General features: G+C 39.2%; 1 protein-coding gene across 1 annotated transcript; it reads left to right on the forward strand.

The window, feature by feature from the left end:
- On the forward strand, positions 1-27999 carry LOC126189047 (uncharacterized). The gene is made up of 6 exons (XM_049930906.1): positions 1-128; positions 303-468; positions 1100-1284; positions 25654-25786; positions 27230-27393; positions 27476-27999. The coding sequence occupies exons 2-6, from the start codon at positions 316-318 to the stop codon at positions 27558-27560; spliced, it is 720 nt and encodes a 239-aa protein (XP_049786863.1). The 5' UTR covers positions 1-128; positions 303-315; the 3' UTR covers positions 27561-27999.

Below are 27999 nucleotides of genomic sequence, written 5' to 3' on the forward strand. Positions count from 1 at the left end.
TCGATATCACGTGTTGCAGTCGACTGCAGCTTTACGCATTCTTGCGACTGTCTTTTATTAATCGAAACCGCGAAGGTTGATAATAGAACATAGTTGTTGATGCAAATGCGTGTTCTGAGTGTAGGAAGGTAACTGCGACAACTGTGAAAAAAGAAATCCACTTCTTCTTATATGTTACACCTTTATTATTTTGTTATCATTATTGGCTCTGTATTTGTAATTGCCATGCAACGTGCTAGGTAGTGCTGCGTTTTGAGGTTATGATACAGTGTTTTTGTTTAGTTATGCTGCTTTTCTTCCAGATACAGATGACAGATGTTGGATGGATGGTATTGTCGTTCTGTAGTAGCAAATGCCGAAGGAGAGGACGATGAAGATGATGAAGAAGAGGAGGAAAGTCAAGAAGAAGGAATTAATTATAAAGCCCAGTATAGGAGCTTGAAAAGGAAGTTAAAGGATCTTATCTATGTGAGTTACGATTGCGACAGTTTCTCGTTTGATGACGTTAATTTAAATTTTCAATGTGTGTCAGCTATATATTATGTTTTCATTATTGTGACTATATTGTAAAAATGATGCGGAATTATTGAACAGCATTAGCTTTGACACATTATAGCGATTTCATGTCTACTTAGGAATTCGTTTGGTAAGCTTTTCTGTGACACGTTGTAGCGTTAAATTATACTAGCACGGAAATCTGATTATGGGTATAGATGTTTTGTTCAATTGATGCACAGGCTTGATTTTGGCCTTGTTAAGTGGAGAGATGCGTTAAGTGGGTGTAAGACTGCATAGTTGTATGAAGTTTTGTTACTGCCATTTGTAGAAACTGAGAATGGCATTAATTTTTGAAAAGTTGTTCTGTATTTCATTCTTGCCTGATTAAAAATAGTTTCGCGTTTGCCCATTTTCATTCTCTGGAGAGAAGCGAGACTGTTGTTGATACTGGTAGAGAATTAATTTTGATGTAACGGTATTCGTGTTAGAACAATGTATTTTTCTTCTACAGTTTTAAACTGCGATTGTGCCACCATCATTTTTTGTGTCTAAATCTTACAATATCTCACATCACTTATTTTTGTTGGTGGGTAATTTTTAGGAAAATGAGTGTTTCCAAGAAGCACTTAGGAACAGCCAGCGACGTCTGTTGAAGATTGCAAGGGACCGCAGTTTTCTGTTGGACAGATTACTTCAGTATGAAAAATTAGATATTACATCCAGCGAAAGTGAAGAAACAGAGTCATCAGATGATGGTGAAATAGTTCGCACAGATCAGTCTAAGAGGTAATCCTAATTTATTATTCAATGATAAATCTGTGGTTCTAGAATTGCTGTCTTTATTTGGGAATTATTTGTGACACAGGCTATTACACTATTACTTCAGTGATAAGAGAACAGGGGTTCAATTTCCTTGATTTGTATTTTACTATTTAATCATAAGAGAACAGGGGTTCAATTTCCTTGATTTGTATTTTACTATTTAATCATTCCGTCCCAACTGATCTAATCTCCCTACCATATAATCTCAATAAAATTAGGAATTTGGTTTATAGCTTTCAATACTCATCGAATGTAATTTTACAAATTTTTAAAACTTGGTATGCAGATGTTGCACTCACTTTAATGAGAGTGATTAAAATATTGTATTGTAAAGTACTGTTTGACATTTTTGACAGAAGATTCCGTAGTTGTTAAGGGTGGTCTCCCTGTGGAACGTCCTGTGTCAACTCGCTGCTGAGTACAGTAATCAATTTACGAATTGCAGGATTCATTTCGGAATAATTCAGATATCGTAGCCACTGAAAGCAAAGAAAAATTAGTCAAGAGGAATATTCAGTTGTTGACTAGTTGTTGACTTTGACCAGTGATATAATATTAATGGCTGCTGTGACATCACCTTTCAGTACATATTTTTGAACTTTTGTTTTTAGTTCGTGAAGCCAAAAATGTGAAACGAAAAAAGTCTTGCTGTGGCGATGGCCTGATTTGTAGTATAATCCAGTGTCTGTGTTAGGTTGGAGAATGACAGTTGGCTGTTGAGTTGATGAAGCCAGCGAATGTGAAAGCCAAAATTGTGATTGTATCGACAGACTGATCTGTAGTGTAGCCCGTTTGAAAAAATTGCTTTTGATGTCACGTTATAGTTGCCCTGTGGATTTATGATGTTTGTCATGTAGTTTTGTATTAGTAATCAAAACTGATGACTAGTATTGAACCTTCATCTTTATCCAAAAATTCAACATGTCAAGTATCTTTAAAATTTGGTCATTAATTTTTCGTTAAAAAACTTCAAAAAGGATCTTTCTGTAAAAATGTAGCGTACTTTATGATATGAACGATCACAAAGTCCTCTAGGCATTACTGTTACACAGTTTCAGAGACATTTGAGGTAAAGGGGATCCAAAAAAATAAAATACAGAAGCGTTGGATTCCACCTGTCTGCTTTGACCCATAATGTCACAAATATGGCGGAAACGACCCTACACTAGGACTCCAATATGGCACCTATGGCGTCATCACGTAAATGTGACCACAAGCACGAAAATGCATTGAAAAACCTAATGAAACTAACGGGACAACGTGGGAAATTGGAGGATTTTGGGTGGAGTCATAGTAAATATAAACAAATTTAGACACACACCACCATACCAAACCACAAAAACGATGAATAAAACGACAACACCAAACTCCCCAAATTCCACTAAACACAATATCCTCTGGAATGGGACACTTCCTTTGACCAATATAGGTCAACAGAAACTACCAATACCAAATCATAAAACCCGAAACTACAACCACGTCCACAATCATCACTACCTCAGAAAACATAACGAACCAACAAATTTGGAATCGAACACTTCCCTTGACCTGTTATCCTTACAAATTCTCAATATACAGCTGTCCCTGGTCCGAAACACTGGAACTTTATTGAGCTTCATTTCTTCACGACATCTAAACACTTCACGACTTCATCCAAAAATCCGAATAGTTGAAGAAATTTTATTAGAGACAATGCACTGTCCCCCATAATTGCCGACAACCAAAAACTGTTGACCTTGTCAGTCATATCCATACCTACCAAAGACAAAAAAAAAAAGCAGTTTACCAAAATTCACACATGACGAACAGAAAAAAACTACAGTAACGTCGAAATAACAAAACTAGAATCATTAACTCACTGAAAAATATTCCGCTGAAAGCACAGTCCCGATACCACACACGTGCAATGCTATCACGCAAATGAACCCCATACTCCACGTAACACGCTACCCATAAACACACCACCAGAGAGCACCACCGATCACATTAAAATGACACCTACAAACACACTACTCTCACAAACTAAATTCCTTGCCGTCGTGACGTCACACACAACAACAGCCTTACGTCATGGGTCAAAGCCGACTGGTGGGATCGCACGCTTCTGTCGACCCCAAAAAAGTTCACACAAAGTTTTACTCCATTTTGAAGTCCTGTAACCCAAAGGGAAATCTCCATTTGTTAGCTTATATTAATATGTGGAAGAACTGTAATTTGTTTCATGGACACACTTTGGGAATATTGCAAATTAAACTTATAGTGGAAAATAACTTCCATTAAATGTTTCATATAGGTTTTCCTAGGTGGACTATATTACACTTCGTATTTAGGCGTATCAAAGAAATTATCATTACCTGGAACTTTTAGTTGAATTTATTTATATAACTGTTGCGGTTCAGAAAATTATTAATTTAAGAATATACTTGTGAGAACTGGGGTAGTCTGCATCTTTATGAATGTCTTCACATCAGACATGATGCGAAGACTAGCAAATGTTAACATTGTTCCACAATCTGTGAAACATGGTCAGTATGATGTAGCTGCTCCTTTTACATATAAAGAACGAAACTTACCCAGATTTCATTATGGGTTTTCGTAATGCTGATGAACTGCTCAACACTGTGTGGGCTTATAATTCGAATTAAGAATAGTTTTGTATGTCATCTGTTGACGTATCTACGTCGACATACATACGCCACACAATGTACTGCAGGTAGTACCCTTTGCCATTGCCTGTTATTCCCTTTCCTGTTCCACTCGCAAATGGGATGAGAGGAAAAAATGACTGCCTAAATGCGTTTTTGCAACTCCTGACATTTCTTATATTGTCTTTGAAATTGTCATGTAACATGTATCAAGGTGGCAGTAGGATCATTCTGCAGTCCATCACAAATGTATATTCCCTAAATTTTGTCGGTAGTGCTTTGTCATTCTTCTTCTAGGGGTCCTCATTTAAAATCACTGTTGGGTGTATATTCCACGGGACGACTAGGAAAAGTGCGAGAATTTTTTAGAATCCTGGGACTTTTTCATTGTTTTAGTTTTTGGTTAAATTTCTGTAATTTTGTCTGGTAAGGACTGATACTGTAGCAAGAATATTGCTTTAACCTGCTGCTGCAGCAATAAAACATAAATGAGAGAATAACACCAAAATAAAACTTAAAATGCAAAGAAAATGTGCCATTTACATAATCAGAACACAATGCACGCACAAGCGTCCACTTACAGCGAAATGTGTCAGAGGTTTGAGGATGAAGACTATGCAATACTTCGTAACAACAAACTGCTTTTGGCATCTCAGCTGTTTGCATTTCTAACAGGTTGTGGAAAAATATTGTGAATGGTGGTTTCAGGCAGTTACTTTCAAAGTAAATAGTAAATTTCCTTTTATGCAATATGGCTTAAGTTACACTTGATAATGTGCAGTGAATGAATGTCTTAAATCACTGACCATTTGACTCTCATTCAAAACTTAACACTTTGAGGACCACCCATGTAGAAAAATTGCAGGCCCCAAAGACCAGCCATTTATGCCATTATTTAAAATATTACTGTCACATTTGTGTTTGATATTCTTAAAGGGCAATAACAATGCCAGAAAGTATAATTATCCTTAAAAAAACTGTGAGGTGAGTTCTTGAGCAGTTTCACATGTAGGGCTAATGGGCTTTTCTGTGGAAATGCCGAAGTGCTCGACAGAACATGTAATCAGCCAGGTAACCCACGGAATGCTTGTTGCACAGCAGTGAAGGATAATCATGCTTGTCACAAATTTTTTTTCTTTTTTACGCCAGTATTTCATGTGAAAGCATAGCTTCTTTTGTCGATATGCTGTGTGTAATTTAGTTCTCCTATTTGTGTGTTCGCACTATTCAACTGTGATTTTCCTGCTGATTGACTAAATCACATGTCCTGTGCTCTGAACATCTGCCGTCATTGTCTGGCAAAATCACATTACATGAGCTGTAATTGGCTGACAAAAGTGCATCTCACTATTAATTTCAGTGCTTCAGAATCTCACATGATGTGGAATTCGTATTCATACTTTCATAATATGAAAATATGCGATCTACATGTTGCTGCGCATTAAAGATTTTTCCAAACTGCTTTGCTTTTTGCTGGGCATCATTTCCTAAAGTGATGAGTTTTACGCCATTGTATAAAACATTTGCTATCCAATGGGTTTATAAGTTTTACGGCTCTGAAAATGTACTTTCATCTGGGGTGTGGTATATTTTGACCTGGAAAATGTGCATTTTTAGCCAGTAAAAAGTATTTTTAACAGGGACTTCTGGGAAAAATCCCGAACTCTCAAGTTGCTTTGCAACATTATACATATTTAATTGGCATGATTATGTCAAATGTTACACCACTAATACTATATTAAAACATTATAGGATTAGTTCCCCTACCCGTCTGCACTAATTTCAATTTTTCCACATTTAGAGAAGCTGCCATTCACACAAAATAGAAATTCCATGCACATTACCCTTTATCCTCCTATAGTCAGTTAAAGACATTGCCTCGTACCATGCAGCACCATCAGCAAACAACCGCAGGACAACGTACTTGGTTCTCTTAACTTCAAAATTCTATGAGCCACTGTACCATATCTTTTAATGGAAGACAGCTTCCAACCCCACCCACCTCAAAAATAAATTAAAAAAAATGGTGGTAACGTAACAAAAATAGTGGTGAATGATTTAGCCAAGATTATTTTTTTTTCCAAATTATTGGTTGTTGTTATTCTTTTCTCTTTATGTATATTTGTTTATTCTTATTGCTAGCAAATATTCTCTGTAATTACAAACATTTGTGCTTTGCTCCGTGACAGAGAAACAAATACCACATTCAGATTTTCATTAGCCTATTTGTTTAACCAGAGGAAGCCAGTGATAATTTCTGTGGATAAAGATTACACAGATGACACATTGAACCTAACTCTTAATGATAATGTTAAATTCCAGTATTATGATGATGATGATGATGATGATGATGATGATGATGATGATGATGATGATATTATGACCAATTGATTCCTGCTGTTGGACACACACACACACACACACACACACACACACACACACACACAAAATTGCATGAGATATAACGGCCCTCAATAATGTCACCAGTGTGTCTTTACGACATCATTGCTGGCATTGTATTCTCTTCTACCGCTTTCTCTGACTTTTCTATGAAGATTAAACCAGTTCATTTCTGTGCATAACTTTTAAAAAAGGGGATTAAGATATTTCCATTATTCTCTGTGAGTCTAATGTGTCACTGTGCTAGCTGCTTTGCAAGTTGAACCCCAGTATGGTCAGTCACATATTTCAAGTAATCGTTCACACTGAAACTACCTACACATTCGTGATGCCATTCAGTGATACACAGATTGCATTTAAATAAGTTTTTAAAAAATTTAAATTGGAAAAAGAGTTGTTTTAGAATCGACTAGTTTACTCTTTTTCTCCACAAAATTTTTCTTTGCAGTATTTTTTTTCTGTATATGATGACAGTAACTGTTTTAGAAAGAACAGATACGATTGATGACCTTCCAGCTTCTCTAGAAGTAAATGATAGCAAATTGAAACCCTCAACTGTCGACAGGTGTTGTTGATATACCTCGATGGGGGCAGCTGAAAATGTGTGCCCCGACCGGAACTCGAACCCGGGATCTCCTGCTTACATGGCATACGCTCTATCCGTCTGAGCCACTGAGGACACAGGTGAACAGTGCAACTGCACGAACTTATCCCTTGCACGCTTCCTGTGTGACCCACATTCCCAACTCTCCACTATCTACATATGTAATGTTCCTAATAGATATTTGCCCATCCACTCATTACTCGCCACACTAAGGTGACGATTCCCGTAAGAGTTTGAGCAACCTGTTACTATCTTCATATATAGTTAAAGGCTAACTGGCCATTGACCTTTGTCTGTGAGAGTGCGCTCAAAAACTCTTACGGGAATCGTCATCTTAGTGTGCGCGAGTAATGAGTGGATGGTCAAATATCTATTAGGTACATTATGTATGTAGATTGTGTACAGTTGGGAATGTGGGTCTCACGGGAAGCGTGCAAGGGATAAGTCCCTGCAGTCGCGCTATTCATCTGTGTCGTCGGTGGCTCAGAAAGATACAGCGTCTGCCATGTAAGCAGGAGATCCCGAGTTCGGGTCCAGGTCAGGGCACACATTTTCGCCTGTCCCCATTGAGGTATATCAACAACACCTGTCGGCAGCTGAGGGTTTCAATTAATTATCATCTATTCTAGAGAAGCTGCATGGTCTTCAGTGGTATCTGTTCTTTTGAGAACAGTTACTATCTTCATATAAAGATTAGATCATCTCAAGAAAGTATCCGAATAGTACGACTGGAGTTCAGTAAGTAATGAAAAACTTTTTTTTCTGAAAGCAGGTTGGTTTTATTCAGGTTTCCAGTATACCATATTATTACCCACTATTTTGGGTACAAAACTCTATTTTAGAACATAATGTCCATTCAATGCGACGCCACCTTACTGGGAGGAACTGTGTGCCCACATGGTACCGTTACATTGGTCGACGTCGGAGTCAACGCCTTGGTGCATCAATAATATCCCCATCACAACGTACTTCTTTCTGTGGAGTGCATCCTTCATTGGACCAAACGGATGGAAGTCGGAAGGTGCAAGATCCGGGCTGCAGGGTGGACGGAGGTGCAGGCTTGCGTGAGGTCTTGCGTTGACATGGATAAGGAAAAGTTCGTTTGCATTTTTGTGGCGACGAACACACTGAAATCGTTTCTTCAGTTTGCTGAAGGTAACACAATACGTTTCACAGCTGATCGTTGAACCATGAGGTAGGACATAGCTACCGGCTGAGGCTGCGGCCTTAAACATTGTTGTCCTCCATGTATTGGCGTTTTGTTTCCGGTTCGAAGTAGTGAACCAACGTTTCATCACCCAACGTCGTTCGACATAAAATTGTCACGATCAGTCTCGTAATATGCAAGAAATTCCGCGCAGATGATGCTTCGTTGCTGTTTATGGTTTTCTGTTAGGGGGCAGGGAACCCAGCGGGCACACACCTTTGAGTGCCCCAACCAATTGGCGAGTGTGTCAAAACTAAAAACAAAGATATCGTTGTGCAGAGAGGTGTTTTGTTATCTTAAGTTAGGAAGGTTACGTATGTAGTTTGTGGAGAGTTCGGAGTGTGGGTCTCACGGGAAGCGTGCAAGGGCTAAGTCCCTGCAGTTGCGCTATTCATCTGTGTCGTCAGTGGCTGAGATGGATAGAGCGTCTGCCATGTAAGCAGGAGATCCCGGGTTCGAGTTCTGGTCGGGGCGCACATTTTTAGCTGTCCCCATTGAGGTATATCACCACCTGTCGGCAGCGCTCTCTCTCTCTCTCTCTCTCTCTCTCTCTCTCTCTCTCCCTCTCTCTCCCTCTCTCCCTCTCTTTCTCTTTTTGTCTCCCCCCCCCCCCCAGCCTCCGGTAAACTTTTAGACTGTGATCTTCACTCTCCATTCGACTGTCAGTGACTGGGATATGTGAGAAAACCAGCCACGGCTTGCAGAATTTTTTACACTGATGATCCTTCCATGTGTGTGCTAGGATCTTCACTTAATGAGTGTTACCATGAAGTATAAATTAATTAATGTACTCCCCATGGAAGAAATTCAGCATTGATGTCATTACACATAGGCCTAACAAAAAGCAGCAAAATTGTGATTAGCTAAGGACAGAGCCATTTAAAAAACAAAGGTTAAAATTGTATCTGAAGAGTCCTACCTCAGTAATTCATATAATGCCTTGCACAGAGGTTCAACAAGGACGCTTATCAGAACACTCACGTTTTACTCAAGAATTCACGTGTTTGCGGTCTGTGGATCACTCATGTGACCAAGTTCTGTGACAGATCATCATCTCCAAGAAATATCAAATCTTTCATTTATTCATGTCATAGACATTTTGATGCTACAATTCCACAAGCTGTCACAATGCAGCTGTCAGCATTGTTGATGCTGTGTTAAGCCATTAATATTTTATTTTGCTACTGCAGATAAGTATCTGGAGTACTCACTAGTACATAGTATACAGAGCTCTGTATTTATGTCAAGTTTTCTGTGCTTCATGACTAGATTTCATCCATAGCACATCTGCACTTCCTCTCACCTTGGTATGTTTCCATAAGCGATTAAATAAGTTTACCCCATATAACACGTAAGATTTCCATTCTCCATTACTGGATGGTGTCTGCAACACTTTCACTGTTCATCCCACATTCACACATTTCGATACAGTGTTCATTGGAGCCTTGGTAAATGCAGTTTTACTTACTATTTAATAATGTCCTAGTCTCTTTGGTTATTGCCACTCTGTGGTGAAGGCATTGCATAAAACACACACACACAGGTGTGCACCCACAATGAACTTGCAAAGGCCAGCCGCGGTGGTCTAGCGGTTCTGGCTCTGCAGTCCGGACCCGCGGGACTGCTACGGTCGCAGGTTCGAATCCTGCCTCGGGCATGGGTGTGTGTGATGTCCTTAGGTTAGTTAGGTTTAAGTAGTTCTAAGTTCTAGAGGACTTATGACCTAAGATGTTGAGTCCCATAGTGCTCAGAGCCATTCGAACCATTTTGAACTTGCAAAGTCCAAGTAGTGCCCTGCTCACTCTGAGCAATCGATTACACTTTGAGGTAAGTCATACAACTTACAATCATTATCACTATAAAGAGAGGAAGCATTTCTCCAATTGGCAGATTATTTATAAGAAACTAAACTTGTACCTCAATCCTTACTACTGTAGTTGGGGGTTCAGGCTCGTACCTATCTCACATGTTCTTTGACAGCCAATGAGCGGTCAGGAGCACTCTGCTGTGAGTGTTTTATACATTGCGAGTGTTATGCTTGATTGTAGCAAGTTAATTAGTGACTTTTTATTCCATTTGTTGTGAGTTGTTGGGGCTGATGGTAGTGGTAAGCAGCACAAAAGAGTGAGTGAGAGATGTATTATACAGGAAACATGCTTTCATAAAGAGCAAAGGATGTGCACATATGTACCACAACCGTCACTTGGAACCAGCAACAGTGCACTCCCCATCCTTGTTCTGGCCTTGTGAACTGTCATCATTCATGGATTGGACTGTAGTAATATTGGAGGCCCCATATCCATTACACCAGTACATTTCTGTATGTCACGTATACAATTGTTAATGGTTGTTATGATACTTTGTGTGTTAAAGAACGAATAAGACTATCAGCAGGTGTTTGCCAAATGAAAACCATTGTTTTAGTCCTAGACATGAAATAATAAAATTGAAACCAAAATGTATGGGAACAAACCAACATCAATTATTTGCCAACTCCAGACTATTTCTCAGTGGCATTAATGCTCGGATGGAACAACATTGCTATACTACGATAATCTATTCCTGACACATATTTACACCTACCACATTTCAGTTAACACAAGTGGTGAGGGGGGGGGGGGGGGGGGGGACCTACGGATCATTCCATGCCAAGCGGTCTAGAGAAGGGTTATTCTAAACTGCGTTCTGTGGAACATTGGAATTTTGTGGGAATTAAAGTAGTACACCACTGGAAACTATTAATAAGATAGCATTTTTCCAACATTCTAATTACACTAACAACTTTTTAAAATTTTTTTGTGATTTCTGTATTATTAATTATGATTCAAAATAAAAGTAATCAAACAAGGCGTTTCATCAAAGTACCAAGATTCTCAAAATGTTATATCGAGGGGGGGGGGGGGGGAGGGTTAGGAATCCCAGGTCTAGAGATTCCATCACGATGATCATGGCTTTTGATGAATCATTCACACATATTCCCAATAAACACAGGTCATGATTTACAATCACAAATTCAGTAATTGCAGAGGTATAGTCATTTGTTTGACCCCCGTAGCACAGCTTTCAGTGCAATATTTTCTTGACAAACAAAACTTGGCCATGTTGTGTACCTTTTTCCACACTTCTAAGTGATATTAATAATTAAAAAATATTTTATGGATAATTTGAAGCAAAGTCAGCCAAAGAAACGGCTGCTGGAAAAAATATGAAGTCCAGCTTTTTGTATCTCCACAAGTTATCACAGGATAAACCTGACACTCAACATGTAATAACTTAACAATGTAAATTTCATTGTCTTACCACTTTCCAATAGTTTGTATATTGAGGACAAAATCAACTATGTTTGTACGAACTCCAAAAAAGGCTATTTTACCCCTCTTTTTCTTTTCTTTTTTTAAAAAGTATTTTCTGCACACCATTAGAAAGATGAAGTTATAAATTGCCCAAAAACTAAATTCGCTTTTGCAATCCAAGCATATGAGGCCCTGAAAAGCTGCAACAATGTGGATGTATAATGAAAATGTGCCCATATTTTGCGGGTACTCCAGTTAAATCTGACATTTCTTAATTATCTTTCACTGTCATTTAATTATCTCTGGGGAAAGGAATGTCAAAAGTCCTGATGAATAGGAAATGGGCTCTAGTGAGAACGACTTGGAAAACTACATGACTCATAATGACATATTTCAGCCAATTCCTCTACTTTAATAAGTTCAGAATAAAACTAGTTAGAAATTACAGAATCAAAATAGTTACAAATTTCAAAATTTAAATAGGCATTACCAAGGTGCTGGAGATCATGGTAGCAAAATTGTTGCAGAAAAGCTGCAAGGTACATCCTCTAAACTGCATTCAGGTTTTATACCATTGCCATGTTCTGTAAAATTTGACGAAATGCATAGCAGTCTGTCTGACATTTTTTGGAAATGGATATATGTTACTGCATGTTTTGATTGTGTCTTTGTTTTCCAAGCTATCAGTGTGCTAGTTTAATTCTGGTTTGCATGTAAGTAGCATTCCAAAATAAATACCCAGTCAAAATTCTCATTAATATGAATCCTTTTCCAAAAGATTGAAGCTTTTTATGTACTAGTTACTTCCTAGTTTCTCCACAGCTCGTGATCTAGGGGTTTATATCAGAGGGACACAGGTTTGATTCCCAGCTAGGTTGGAGATTTTCCTCACTCGGGGACTGAGTGTTTGTAGCATCTTAATCATATATGATGATGATAATAATAATAATAAAAAATCAGATTTGAGTATGAGCGGAATTTGGACATGTTTTCACAGCACTGCCCCCTTATTATTGTTTTTAAGCACCTTATGTGTACATGTTGCAAAAGTAAGTCAGTTTTTTAGGTGGTTTCAAACATAAGCTTTCTGATGAAAGTGGGTTAAAAATACCAATTTTTTCCAAAAATTGTCAAATTTGCTCTCAGTTTGTAAACAATTTGAAAGTAGAAGGAGAATGAAATTGTATATTCTAGGAATTTGTGTTGGTAAGTTATTATATGCAAAGTTTCAGGTTTATCCCACGATTACGAGAAGCTAAGCTGCCCACATCTTCTTAAGTGGCTAGTTTTAGAACCAACATTCCTTCAAATCATCTACACAAAAATCGCTCAGACTGTCTCACTGGTCACATTCAGAATATGTTGCACAGTGCATGCCTTGAACTCACCTACATTGGTAGTTGGGAGCACTGAACACAGCATCTTTCAGATAACTACATAGTCAGAAGTCTCACAGATTAAGATCAGGTAATCTCAATGGCCAGGCTGTAACGAAATGGCGGTTGATAATTATAGCATTTAAAAAATGCCTCTGCAACAGGTGATTCAACAGCTGTGGAATGTGTCATGTTGCATAAAAATGACCATACCCACACGTCCTCACTGTTGAAGGATTGGAATGATATTGGTGCACACAGTTAACTTCACAGATGTGTGAGTAGATTTTCTGTTACCCATATTTTGCAATTCTTTACACTGTACTTCATTGACATTTTCTTGGAGATGAAAGCGGGCTTCGTCTGTCCACAGAAAGTTCCACGGCTATTCATTCTCCACTTCCATATGAGCAAGAAATTCTACATCTATATTTATACTCCACAAGCCACCAAATGGTGTGTGGCGGAGGGCACTTTACGTGCCACTGTCATTACCTCCCTTTCCAGTTCCAGTCGCTTATGGTTCGCGGGAAGGACGACTGCCGGAAAGCCTCCGTGCGCGCTTGAATCTCTCTAATTTTACATTTGTGATCTCCTCGGGAGGTATAAGTAGGGGGAAGCACGCTACACCGCGATGCATAGCGCCTCTCTTGCAGAGTCCGCCTCTTGAGTTTGCTAAACATCTCCGTAACACTATCACGCTTACCAAATAACCCTGTGACGAAACGCACCGCTCTTCTTTGGATCTTCTCTATCTCCTCCGTCAACCCGACCTGGTACGGCTCCCACACTGATGAACAATACGCAAGTATAGGTTGAATGAGTGTTTTGTAAGCCACCTCCTTTGTTGATGGACTACATATTCTAAGGACTCTCCCAATGAATTTCAACCTGGTACCCACCTTACCAACAATTAATTTTATGTGATCATTCCACTTCAAATTGTTCCGCACGCATACTCCCAGATATTTTACAGATGTAACTGCTACCAGTGTTTGTTCCACTATCATATAATCATACAATAAAGAATCCTTCTTTCTATGTATTCGCAATGCATTACATTTGTCTATGTTAGCGGTCAGTTGCCATTCCCTGCACCAAGTGCCTATCCTCTGCAGATCTTCAAGCATTTCACTGCAATTTTCTAATGCTGCTACTTCTCTGTATATTACAGCATCATCCGCGAAAAGCCGCATGGAACTTCTGACTCTATATAGAGTGCACATTTGTTTTACTGGCAGTCAGCGTGAAGCAACTCAGGAACATGTGTTTTTTATATGGGTAGCAGTACAGGGTGTTTCATAGGATTTTATATGCTGCACTCACAGGAATGTCCATGTTGTTGTTGTGGTCTTCAGTCCAGAGACTGGTTTGATGCAGCTCTCCATGCTACTCTATCCTGTGCAAGCTTCTTCATCTTCCAGTACCTACTGCAACCTACATCCTTCTGAATCTGTTTAGTGTATTCATCTTTTGGTCTCCCTCTGCGATTTTTACCCTCCACGCTGCCCTCCAATACTAAATTGGTGGTCCCTTGATGCCTCAGAGTATGCCCTATCAACCTATCCCTTCTTCTAATCAAATTGTGCCACAAATTTCTCTTCTCTCCAATTCTATTCAGTACCTCCTCATTACACACTTTCCGTGCCATTGCCAGTCTACATTTTATATCCTCTCTACTTCGACCATCATCAGTTATTTTGCTACCCAAATAGCAAAACTCATTGACTACTTTAAGCGTCTCATTTCCTAATCTAATTCCCGCAGCATGATCTACCGATCTAATCTTCAGCATTCTTCTGTAGCACCACATTTCAAAAGCTTCTATTCTCTTCTTGTCCAAACTATTTATCGTCCATGCTTCACTTCCATACATGGCTACACTCCATACAAATACTTTAAGAAACGACTTCCTGACACTTAAATCTGTACTCAGTGTTAACAAATTTCTTTTCTTCAGAAACACTTTCCTTGCCATTGCCAGTCTACATTTTATATCCTCTCTACTTCGACCATCATCAGTTATTTTGCTCCCCAAATAGCAAAACTCATTTACTACTTTAAGCGTCTAATTTCCTAATCTAATTCCCGCAGCATCACAGATTTAATTCGACTACATTCCATTATCCTCGATTTGCTTTTGTTGATGTTCATCTTATATCCTCCTTTTAAGACACTGTCCATAGTTCAGGTAATTTTCCGTGCGTTGCATGTTTGCACACCATTACTCAACCTCTCCTTTATTGCAGTGGCTATAGCTTCTGCTGATACTGGATCTGTTGTTTTGCTCTCTCTGCCACATTTTACTTCCATTTTGCATATTATGCTGCTGAAAGTGTCTTCTAGTGGAATAATTTTTGTTAATTTATTTATTTCCCCAAAACTTTTCCTTCTCCTTCTCCTTTGATAATATTCTACTCAAGTTTGAAACTGTAACTTATATTAGTGAAATGCAAGATGATTATAACTTGCATTGTTAACACGGTAAATGACATGGAAAGATTAATTGTCCCCAAAAATGATGGCAGAGTGGCTTTTGTATCTTCCACTGCGTAACTTGATTGAGATGAGCCCAAACTTGCATCGAAATGTAAATTGATAACTTTCTAGGCATCAAATTCACTATAATGTTCGGATGCCTACCCAGAAATGTTAGAACAATGATTGTGGCACATGGGCTTGATACATGCTGTTAACATAACAACAGCTAATGACAGACTAGATACATAGATGTTGTGTATGTTACTGTTTGCCACAGGGAGGGAAGAGTGTGACCTGGTGCACAGGTGATTTGGAAACTGAAAAGTAGCTTATAAAACTGTCCTGTTGCAACTTAGAATAATTCCTGATCAGTGGCTTAGTTGATTAATGAAAGGTTAAACTTAGTCAAGAATAATTGGAGCAACAAAAGTATAGTATCAGATTTGGGAAATAAATAGATGCAGTGGCACTACTGGCAACAGTAATTTTGGGTGTTTCCAGACTTCAGTACTAATTATGTTAACTAGTATCCAAAAAATTAAAACATATTGCTGTAAAGTATGGAGTCGTAACTTTATGATGGTAAGTATCAATATTTCCAAAACTGTGAATTAACTCAATCACAATTTTACATTACATATTATTAACAATGATTTCAGTAACTCATTACTTTTAGTTGATATGGTTTCCAGAAAACCTAAACACGTTATTGTAACCAGCATATTACAAATTATCTCCTGAATAATAAATTTGCATGAAATATAGTCTGAACACCATTTGATAGATGTGGGAATACAGTATACACAGAAGTAGGACAAAAATATGGAAACCCCAAAAACACAACACACAACCATTCCTGATACAGTGTAGGAGACCCATTCACTCTCAAAACAGATTCCATTCATCCCTGAATGGATAAACACATTGCCTCCATGGTTTTCAGGGGCATCTGAAATCATTCTTCCAGCATAGTAGTGGCAGGTACAGGTAATGGATGACCCTTCCCTCCAAAGTAGACCATAAAGGCTCAGTAATATTGTGATCTGGTGACTGGTGACGAGGGGAGGTGAGACAGTCCATCCTCGTGCTTACAGAAAACCAATCCTGTATGATCTGAACTGTGTGAAAAGGGTCCTGTCATCTTGGAACACAGCATCACAATTTGGGGAAAAAACTTCGTACCGAGGGATGGACCTGACCAGTCATAATCCTTGGCTGTAATGCAACCTTTCAGAGTAACCATGAAGCCAGTGGGGCACCATGATATGGTTGCCAAAATAATCACTGAATCTCAGCCGCATTTCAGACATAAATTTGGCCAGAAGTTAGAAACAATGAAAAACGAGGCTCATCTGATCAAATAACATTCTTCCATTGTTCCATAGTCATGGTTTTATGTCTTGCTCACTTAAGTTTTCGTATTACAGGCTTGTACATTGCTGATGAGTGGTTTTAGAATTCCAACTTGCCCTGAAATTCCCTGCTTATGGATCTCCCGCTGTATTGCTCTGGTGCTAACAGGGTTCATGAGTGTGAAATTCAGTTTGCAGGGCCATACACAGCTGTTGTCCTCTTTATTTTTCATCATAATCATATGGCACCTCTTGAAATGCCGCACATTTAGGCTACTTTTGTTAGTTACTTTTGTTACAGAAGCACCCACCATACAAGTACCACCAACAGTTTGCCCTCATTCAAACTCACTCTTTCATAATGCACTCACACTTGCAACATGTTTGGGACATTGCACAGGTTCTGTTTTTACGCAAATACTACAGCACAGTCTGCAGGCTTAGCTAGGATTTGCATTTGTTTAAGCATGCATTTCTCGCAGTGTTTCAATATTTGTGACCAACCTCTGCATATGTGATATATATAAATCATTTTAAGCGAAAAATGGGGAGAAGAAGATAAAATAGAGATCTGATAATAGTAGATGGAACAGTTCCAGCATGCTCTGTTACAAATAGCATTGCCTACAAACATTTATAGGCAAACCTGCTCTTTCACAGTCTTGCTATGCACTAGATTTGCACCCACATACTTTCCCACTGTTACGGGAGGCGTAAAAATCTTAAATGCTCCTTTAATTTATTGCACAGTTCTAGTGTCGCAACAGTAATGTTTGTGCCCATTTCCATGCCATAGTAATGGATGATTTATTCATTGCTGTCTTTTGTATACCTGAGACTCTTTGACCAGCTGCTGATCTAGCTTGTCCCCATGCCATCGCGTGAATCAAACTTGTCTGGAGCTGCTTCTACTTACACCTCCAACCAGCTGTTTGAGGAAATGCATCAGTCACACTTTCATTTCTTGCCCTTGAACCATGGAATTTCTTATTGAATCTTTTAAGCCTATTACCTCAAATGGCTGTATGCTGATGCTCTCTACGTCAGTTGTTGCTCTAAATGTGAAGCATCAGTTGCATCTCTTGTATTTCTGTTGTATTCTCAATTGATCATTCCATCCCCTTGGGTACATTGTCACTTTTCCGATTGGCCACATGCATATTTTGGTGCCACCCATCTACCCTCTTGTAATAAATCAACTTCATGAATCATCACTAAAAATTCTCAGTGACTTTGTCATATAGTGTGAGCAACTTCTCAAGGTATTCGATTGGTATTTTGTTTTATTATATAGACAAATGTCTGCTGGTGACATCTCGTGGTCCCAGCACTTTGCTTTCTTAAGATATTCCCTGAAATACTGTCAAGCCGTACTATTAACTGTTGTACATTTCAGAGTCAAAGTTCGCATAATCTTGATATTTTTCTGTAGCACCTGCTGCCCAGAAGCACTGGACTCGCATTCGGGACGATGATGGTTCAAACCTGTGTTCAGCCGTCCGCATCTAGGTTTTCCGTGATTTCCCTAAATTGCTTCAGGCAAATGCCGGGATGGTTCCTTTGAAAGGGCATGGCTGACGTCCTCCCCTAATCCGGGCTTGTGCTCTCTCTCTAATGACCTCGTTGTTGACAGGAAGTTAAACACAAATCCTTCCTCCTGCCCACAAGCGGTGTCACCTTGCAGCTGATCTGTAGCAAAAAGTTACTTACGTTGCTCATCACTTCAGCAAGAAGACAAAACATCAGGAAATGATTTGACAAAAGCCAATGGGTAGACTTACTTCCTTCCAAGCAGGAAAGTGTAAGTTGCTACCTTCTGCAACAGGGACCCGTCCAGCTAACTTCTCCCCACTTCATTTGTAGTGCTGTACTGCGCTTGGGATGCCCACTCAGCTTTTAAGTGCAGAGATCTGTGAGTTTGGTGCACAGATTTTCCATTACAGATCTTGGGATGGGAGCATTATCTCCCTCAGTGCCTTGGCTTGTAATTTTATCATGTTGACTTGCACTTGCACAGTGTGTAGTTCATTTAGTACCTGGCACTGAGCCTTAAGATACATCCTAGACTAGCACCATGACTTAGTTAACCTTTGTTAGCTCCAGGTTTACCAACATGGTATTTAACCTTTCATTAACAAATGTTTCAGCTTCCTTGTATTGTTGGGAAAATGCCTTCATGGGGCTCTTGTTGTGGCTTTCCTGTTGACTTGTGCACTGTTCATCTAACCTACAGGGTTGCCCTTTGCGCCACTCATCAAACTTTTTCTGCAAAATATCCATGAATTTTTTTGTCTAGCTACTCGGTCGATTTTACTAACTCCTGTCAGAGTTTATACCCCAGCTTTTTAAATTTCTGATTTAATATTAACAGCTTGGTTTGTCAGCCAGGTGTTCACCGTTTCTCTTCTACATCTATATGACTACTCTTCAATTCAAAGTTAAGTCCGTGGTCCGTGGCAGACACAGCTTTTTGGGAAGTTCCTGTCTTGAAAATAGTGACATTTTTCTCGGCTCCTCCTCATCAAAGGTTTTTAGTTGCAACATCAGCACAGCAAATTGTTCTGCTGTGGCTATAAATACTAAAAATTCCATACTAGGCTAATATCTAAGTGTTTGCCCCCTGGATAAAAATGATGGGTGTAGAATCAATACTAAATTAATGTAACTTGTGTGTGTTTGCTGACATTGCTCTCTGTCATACATTTGGTTCTAAACAATGGAAAATCCAGGATGGAATGTAACACTATTATGAAAAGGATAGTTGCTACATATCATATAGTGGAAATGTCCGAGCCTCCTCCTTACTCTAATCACCCAGTTGTGTCTCCCATCATGCACTGCTCCTTGCAGTCTGGCTTTATCTCCCAGAGACCTTGGTTATGTGTCTTCCTGTTGTGCCAATCAGTGCTCAGCATGTCCACTATATGGTGAATAGCAACTACCCATTTCGTAGTACATTTGGTTTTCTCATTTTAGTTCCTTCCTATCATCTTTTGGCTCTTTATAGTTTCCAGTGCTCATCAGACTGGGTGCATTAGTGCTGGTTAAATGTGAAACAGAAATTACAAGACCTGCATTATTACATACCATTACGACTACTGTATTTATGTGTAAATTGATTCTTATGAAACTTTGCATATGAAGATTTCTGTCCTGTCCCTGTTTGGTTGTCGTCCATAACATATGTTTTATTGGAATACAAATTCCTCTCTAAAAATGTTATATCTTTGCTACTAGACAAATGGAGCTTTAAACATAAAAGAAATAGTGATTAATATTGAAAAATGTAGCAAAGGCAACTTCTTTGAACTCGTCTGTTGTTAGTGTCCTTTTCCCTTTATAAATATTTGTTTATCCTTATTGCTAGCAAATACTCCCCTACGAACGTCTGCTTCACTCTGTGATACAGAAAGAAGTACCAGATTCAGATTTTTATTATAGGATGAACTTACCTCTCAGCGATAACTAACTAAAGCCTACTGAAATGAAAATTATCTATTCCTGTTACTGAGAGGGAAAGTGTATGAGTTAAAACACCACTTGCGTAACACATAACAGTATTGTGATTTATTCTGTTATCTGAACTGTCACTAATAGTGATTGCTCATATTTTCTCTTAACATATTTAACTTACTTGATAGTGTTCAGATTTTGGGTAATTGTTTTGTAAGGTTTGTGAGAGGCTGTTTTGAAACATACAGTATCACAGCATTAGTGTGCTGCATACTCTGTAATGTGAAATTTGAAAGCATCTTAACAGTTGTATGTTGCAGAAGTACAACATAATGACTTTATCGAGGGTTAAGAGGCTTACGAGTGGCAGCAGATGCTTGCCTTGCAGCTGTCTGAGCATTACATTACCAGCTCCGGATAGCAGTGTCGCTGTGCCCTGCAGCACCCACCACAGCTCTCACCTTCTCTTGATGCTGCAAGCATTCCACTCTTTATTGTTGTATGTCATTCATAGTTCATCTATCCTTTTAGAAGTCAAAGCATTGTTAACTTATTTGCCCTTTTGTAGTTACAGCCAGATCATCATAGCCTATACTGAAATTAATTATTTCTGCCTTTATCATAATTTCATCTGTGTAGGCTGGAATTAGTACACAGAGAGAGATTGCAGAGTGGTGAAGTCAATGAAATAAGGTTCAAATATGTATCATATCATTTACATAGTTCCTTATATCAGTGTGCCATGTCACCACAAGCAGTTACTTCCCCCATCCATTTCTGTGTCTATATCCATGTCTACATCCCTATTCTGAAGCCACTGTGAAATGCATGGCAGAAGGTACTTCCCATTGTACCAGTTGCTAAGTTTTCTTCCCAGTCCACTCGTGTACTGAGCACAAGAAGAAAGATGGCTTAAACACCTCTGTGCCACCGTAATTGCTCCAATCTTCACTTTGTGATCCCAATGGGAGCAGTACGTAATGTATTGTAGTATATTCCTGGGTTCTTACTTAAGGCTGGTAATTGCAGCTTTCTAAGTCAGATTTCACAGCATAGCTTGTCTCTATCTTCATGCTTTTGCCAGTGAAACAAACCTGTGACAATTTGCATTGCCCCTCTTTGTATACATTCACTATCCCATGTTAATCTTATTTTATACATGTTGCACACACTCGAGAAATATTGCAGGATGAGTTGCAAAAGTGTTTTGTAAGTATTCTCCTTTGTAGACTGATTACATTGCACTAATGTGTTACCAGTGAACTGAAATCTGCTACCAGTTTTACCTACTGCTGAGCCTAAGTGAGGATTTCATTTCATATCCCTACAAATTGTTACTCCTGTGTATGTATGGTTTGACCAGTTTCCAGTTGTGCCTCATTGATGTTGTAGTCACAGGATACTATAGTTGTTTGTTTTCTGAAGTGCATGAAGTTACATTTCTAACATTTAAAGCTTGTGCTAATCTTCGTACCAGTTTGAAATCTTATAATTGAACAGTTTTTATTAGATAATACTTGATTATACAGTACTTCATTGTACAGTACATAATTATAAATAACTGTACCATCTGGAAAAAGTTTGAGGTTATACGTAATATTGTCTGCAAGGTCATTAATGTATAACATGAATAGCACAGGTCCCAACACACGTACTGCAGGAAAGAACTTATTATTCCATCAAGAAATCGTTATTGCTTAGGAGTTTTAATGATTATAAAAAGAAGATATTGATATCTTCCCAGATTTGAAATTCGGTGAGGAATCAGTGATTTGCCTACATAATGAGCATATTCTTCAATGAACTGTGAATTCTTGCAAAGGATTTGTTGTAGCCCCCATTCAAAGATAATCATGTTCGAAAATGCTTGAGGCTGATGTTGGTTATGGTGATCTGACAGTGATGATAAGTTTGTCAGCATGAAAGTTGTTACAGAAAAATTTACCATGCTTAACTTGTTTTGGTGCCTTACCATTAAAGTTTCAAAAGAGGGCCTACTGTTTAAAAGACAGGAAAACATTGTGGTAAGTGGACACATCACTTCATGGTTTAAATTTTTCTGAGCTGCCCAGTTGTAAAAGCTGTGGAGTTTTCATTGATTTGCTTGACATTTTAAAGCTGTGGTGCATTTCAAATTGTGCTAAGAAAACTGTAGGCTGTTTGTTCGGGGTGTGTGGAAAAGACAGTTACTGAGTTCATCATTTCAAAAAGAACTTTTAACTTCCTTAGAAGTTAAAAAATGAAAATGGCATACTGGCATTGGCAGAAAATAAGAGGGGCAGATTTCATTCTGAAGAAACAAAAAAGGGCCTTTTTCATTTCTTTCTTTTTTCCCCACTCTGACAATTTTTGTCAGCTTTGTGCAGCTGTGGTAATAAGACAATTCAACTTTGTATCCTGCAGTTTCTAAGTTGGTAGCTACAGTTAGCAGTGAGTCAATGCAATAAGTTTCACAAGGAGACCACTCTTAACTATGTAATCATTTGTCAAATGTGACAAAGAATTTTGAGTGTCAAGCACGACATTTTCTTGAATTAGTGCAACACATCAGGTATTGCAATCAAGAACTACAAATTTGTATAGTTATATTTAGGAAGTTTGGACTCTACATACCAAATTTTAACAAAATCTGTGTTGTTAAAGTGGAGGGGGAGGAGGGAGGGACATAGACCAGGTTTCCTGGAATGAGTCTAATGGTATACTAAGGACCTTGCTACTCGTACTACATGTAATTGAATATGAAGGGGTTATAATATTCAAAGTGGCTGCTAATACACAAGTGTTGGCAAAATTAAGAGCTAAATCTTAAACTTGATAAAGCAAATTTTATGATATACTATTCGAGCTATGTCAGAATATTCTGGCTTTCAGCAGTTTTCTCTGCAGGTTTTTTCAGGAGAACACTATTACCAGTCTCTGGGATGACTTAGGTACAGTTACTTTCTGGAAAGCTATAGATATTCTTTGTTCCTCGCCTATTGAAGAAGGACTCCGTACCAATATTAGTCCTAGCCAAAGTGAACCTCTTTCTTTATGACAAAGTTGCAGGACGTTAATGTAATCCTTGGAAGGTGCTGTGAAAAACAACTCTCCTGCTGCCCCCCGTTCTTCAAAGAATCGAACACTCGTGTATAAAACAGCTCCAAACATCTGCTTTCTTTACAAATAAGACAATGTGTTAAATACACACATCAAAAAAAATTTTTGCATCACCTCGGTTCAGAGTGTTCCAGGACCTGTACAGAAAATAGGAATAGAGATCAATATAAATATAATTTTCTCACTGTTTATTGCTCATGAAAACCATACATTGCATGTTGTACCACCATACAGCGAAACCTTGAGAGGTGGTGGTCCAGATTGCTGTACACATCGGTACCTCTAATACCCAGTAGCACATCCTCTTGGATTGATGCATGCCTGTATTTGTCATGGCATACTAGCCTAAAGTTCATCAAGACACGGTTGGTCCAGATTGTCCCACTCCTAAGGCCGGTATTACACTGTCATATTTCTTTGTCATATTTCTTTGTCCAGTATCTTTGTCAAAGATATTTGATGGTTTAATAGGGAACTTTGTCAAATGTTGTCCAATATTTGATCAGATCTAGGGCCTCGCTGTAGATTTGATCAAAGAAGTCGCTTGTCTTCTGTTCACTGCAATGTGAAATGTTACCATATGGAGTGCTAGCATCACTGCATTCTGTCGTCTGTAGTGTTTTTATAAACATTGTGGGTAAATACAGTTGGTTTGTGCCGACAACTACAAAATTCCAGAGTGAGATTTTCACTCTGCAGCGGAGTGAGTGCTGATATGAAACTTCCTGGCAGATTAAAACTGTGTGCCGGACCGAGACTCGAACTCGGGACCTTTGCCTTTTGCGGGCAAGCTCTACCAACTGAGTTACCCAACCACGACTCACGCCCCGTCCTCACAGCTTCACTTCTTCCAGTGAGCGCTTGCCCACGAAAGGCAAAGGTCCCGAGTTCGAGTCTCGGTTCGGCACACAGTTTTATTCTGCCAGGAAGTTTCAACTACAAAATTAATAGAGATGTATGAAGCTGATGAGGCGCTTTACAATGTGAGGCACGCTGAATACAAAAATAGATTACGAAGATTGAAGACCTAACCGAACCTAGCCTAACCCTCTCCTGTAGCAAGGAATCGGCGTGTTATAGTGAGCCTGTCTTCTGCAGATGTAGCAGTTCTTAAGTGAATATTGTGCTTTGTGGTATGAGGATACACTTCATTGAGCACATACAGAAATGTATGATCATCCATTCTTAAGTAATTGATGTGACTTGACGTCCTTCACTATAAGCTCACTTAACAAATTTTGTTGAATGCTTTTATCATGTCGTCATAAAACCCACGACTTCACCCAGCTATGTTTCCTTCCCCCCCCCCCCCCTCCCCCCCCCCCACTTCTCTTCCACATATGCACACTGTGCAATTGTGGTACATGCAACTGCTGCGGTTAATAACAAGTTGTTGTTGTCAGCCATCTTGAAATTTGACGAAAAATATGATGACAATGTAATACCCCTTCTAGCACTACGTCAAAGATCTTTGACAAATATATTTGACGGAATACTTGATCACATCTTTGACAAAGAAATTTGATAGTGTAATACCGGCCTTAATGACGATTCGGCGTAGAACCTCCAGAGTGGTTGGTGGCTCATGTCGTCCATAAACAGCCCTTTTCAATCTATCCCAGGCATGTTAGATAGGGTTCATATCTGGAGAACATGCTGGCCACTCTGGTCGAGCGATGTCATTATCCTGAAGGAAGTCATTCACAGGATGTGCACGATGGGGGTGCGAATTGTCATCCTTGAAGATGAATGCCTCGCCACTATGCTGCCGATATGGTTGCACTATTGGTCGGAGGATGGCATTTACCTATCGTAAAGCCATCACGGCGCCTTCCATGACCACCAGCAGCGTACGTTGGCCCCACATAATGCCATCCCTAAACAGGAGGGAACCTCCACCTCGCTGGACAGTGCGTCTAAGGGATTCAACCTGACCGGGTTGCCTCCAGACACATCTCCGACGATTGTCTGGCTGAAGTCATGTGTGATACTCATCAGTGAAGAGAACGTGATGCCAATCCTAAGTGGTCCATTTGGCAATTTGTTGGACCCATCTGTATCGCATTGCATGGTGTTGTGGTTGCAAAGATGGACCTCACCATGGACGTCGGGAGTGAAGTCTAGCATCATGCAGCCTATTGCGCGCGGTTTGAGTCACAACACGACGTCCTGTGGCTGCACGAGAAGCAATGTTCTACATGGTGGCATTGCTTTCAGGATTCCTCGGAGTCATAATCCGTAGGTAGTGGTCAGCCACTGCAGTAGTAGCCCTTGGGCGGCCTGTGTGAGGCATGTCATCGACAATTCGTGTCTCTCTGTATCTCCATTTATTTGCAAGATAAATTTGCTTGTTGTAGTTGAAGTACACATGGCTGATAATGTAACTTCATTTAATAGTGCAAATTCTCTAATTCTGTTTACAGAAGGAAAGTAGAGCAGAACATCAACAATCACACGTCCGTAGGTCAGTCATCCTCTGGAGCTGCCAGGAACCATAACCCAGTCAAGAAGAAGAAACCACAACTTAAAACTCCAAAGCAGAATAATACTCCTCCAGTAAGTTTAATTACTGTGGTTTACACTTCAATTGTTTAAAAATTTACTTGTTGGTAGAGTTCGTAATTAATTTCAGCCTAATGATTTTATGAGGGTCACTCCAAAAGAAATGCACACTATTTTTGTAAAAATACAGTTTTCATTCAGCATGTGTGAAAGTTTTACAGTTTGTAGATACATCCTTGCCACTTTTTTTCAAACTTCCCATGAGTGGTGCCATCACGGCATGTCTTCAAGATGGCTGCTACACTTGACGTTCGTCAAAAACAACGTGCTGTCGTAGAATTCCTGTGCTGTGAAAAAGAGACAGTGGGAAACGTCCGCAAGAGGTTGAAAAAGGTGTATGGAGATGCTGCTGTCAATCGCAATACAGTTAGTCGGTGGGCAAGCAGGTTACATGATGAAAGTGGGCACGGCAACATTGAGGATTGTCCTCGCAGCGGCAGGCCTCGTACTACACACACTCCAGTGTGTAGAGAGTTAACAAATTGGTGACTGCTGACAGATGCATCACAGTGAACGAATTGTCACGCTACATTGGGATAGGGGAAGGAAGTGTTTGCAGAATACTGAAAGTGTTGGCATTAAAAAAGGTTTGTGCCAGGTGGGTTCCCAGGATGTTGACAGTGGCTCATAAAGAAACAAGAAAAACGGTATGCAACAAACTTTGGGAACGGTATGAGAATGGTGGAGATGAATTTCTTGGAAGAATTGTGGCAGGTGATGAAACATGGCTCCATCGTTTTTCATCAGAGACAAAAAGGCAATCAATGGAGTAGCATCATGCAAATTCACCCAAGGAAAAAAAAATTCAAACCATATCTTGTGCTGGAAAAGTTATGGCTACGAAGTTTTTCCGATTCCGAAGGACTCTTGCTTGTGGACATCATGCCAAGTGGAGCCACCATAAATTCTGATGCATATGTGATGACACTGAAGAAACTTCAAGCTCAACTGAGTAGTGTTTGACCACATTGGCAAAAGCAGGATGTTTTGCTGTTGCATGGCCACATTTCAGTCAAAAAACCATGGAATCGATCACAAAACTCGGATGGACAACACTGAAACATCCGCCTTACAGTCCTGACCTGGCTCCATGTGACTATCATCTCTTTTGGAAACTGAAGACTCTCTTCGTGGAACAAGGTTTGAAGATGATGACTCCCTTGTGCACGCTGCCAAACAGTGGCTCCAACAGGTTGGTCCAGAATTTTATTGCGTGGGTATGCAGGCACTGGTTTCAAGATGGCATAAGGCAGTTGAGAGGGATGGAAATTATGTGGAGAAATGAAAATATTGTTCCTAAAGGATGTATCTACGAATTGTAAAACTTTCAAACATTTAGAATAAAAGATGGATTAAAAAAAAAAAAAAGTGTGCATTTCTTTTGGAATGACCCTCGTATATGTTGGTGATAGGTTTATTGTAGTGATTCATTTCTAGGTATTCGGAAATGTGCCAGTTACCATGCTCTCAGATGGGCATATGACTCCAGAAGAAGTTGAACGACACTTGGAATCTAGGCAGTCATATCTGGAGCTTGTACCAGAAAAGGCTCTCCCCACAGTACCTGCAGAGATGTTCAGTAATGATCCGTCTTTAGACAGGTAATGCATTACAATTAATTATACATAAATTGTTAATTGTCACCATGTTGATGATTCTTAAAGATAAGTCTTGTTTTTCCAGTGAATCAAATGAAATATTTGAATTAGAAACATCTCCAAGCAATATGGGTGAAGACTGTCTGAGTGTTGACATGATAGCTGAGTGAACAATGTCAGCAAGAAAAATGAGCTTTCATAAGTATTAATTACCACTAATGTATGCTTAAGTAAGAACAGCAATATTCTGTGTAAATACAGCTCACATTTATGTGATTATTTTCTCATGTCAGTTGTCTTTTTCTCTGTAAATAATTTGTTACCCTTTTTTCATTAACACAAATGTGAACCAAGCTAGCAAGAAAATAGCCTGTGTGGAGAAAATCTGTGATAAGCTTGTTGAAAGACTATTTGTGTTTTCTTCTCATTTCTTTCCAGTACATTTAAGCTGTGAATGTCCAATCCATAGTTGCTGCATGAATGACGTATTACAGAACACTGTACCACTTTTGAGTGTAATTTAGTGCTGATTTTAGTAAGGTAATTTTTTATGTATATTTGCCGTACTCTGTAACATGATGCCTTAAAATAAATATAAATAATGCCATT

This window comes from Schistocerca cancellata, chromosome 1 (genome assembly GCF_023864275.1).
Source record: "Schistocerca cancellata isolate TAMUIC-IGC-003103 chromosome 1, iqSchCanc2.1, whole genome shotgun sequence".
In the NCBI taxonomy this organism is placed as follows: Eukaryota; Metazoa; Arthropoda; class Insecta; order Orthoptera; family Acrididae; genus Schistocerca; species Schistocerca cancellata.

Excerpts from the sequence above, each read along its gene's own strand:
- LOC126189047 (XM_049930906.1), top strand. The coding sequence starts at position 316 with ATGTTGGATGGATGGTATTGTCGTTCTGTAGTAGCAAATGCCGAAGGA. Across the intron at positions 25,787-27,229 it reads AGCAGAATAATACTCCTCCA|GTATTCGGAAATGTGCCAGT; the intron begins GTAAGTTTAATT and ends ATTCATTTCTAG. Across the intron at positions 27,394-27,475 it reads AATGATCCGTCTTTAGACAG|TGAATCAAATGAAATATTTG; the intron begins GTAATGCATTAC and ends TTGTTTTTCCAG.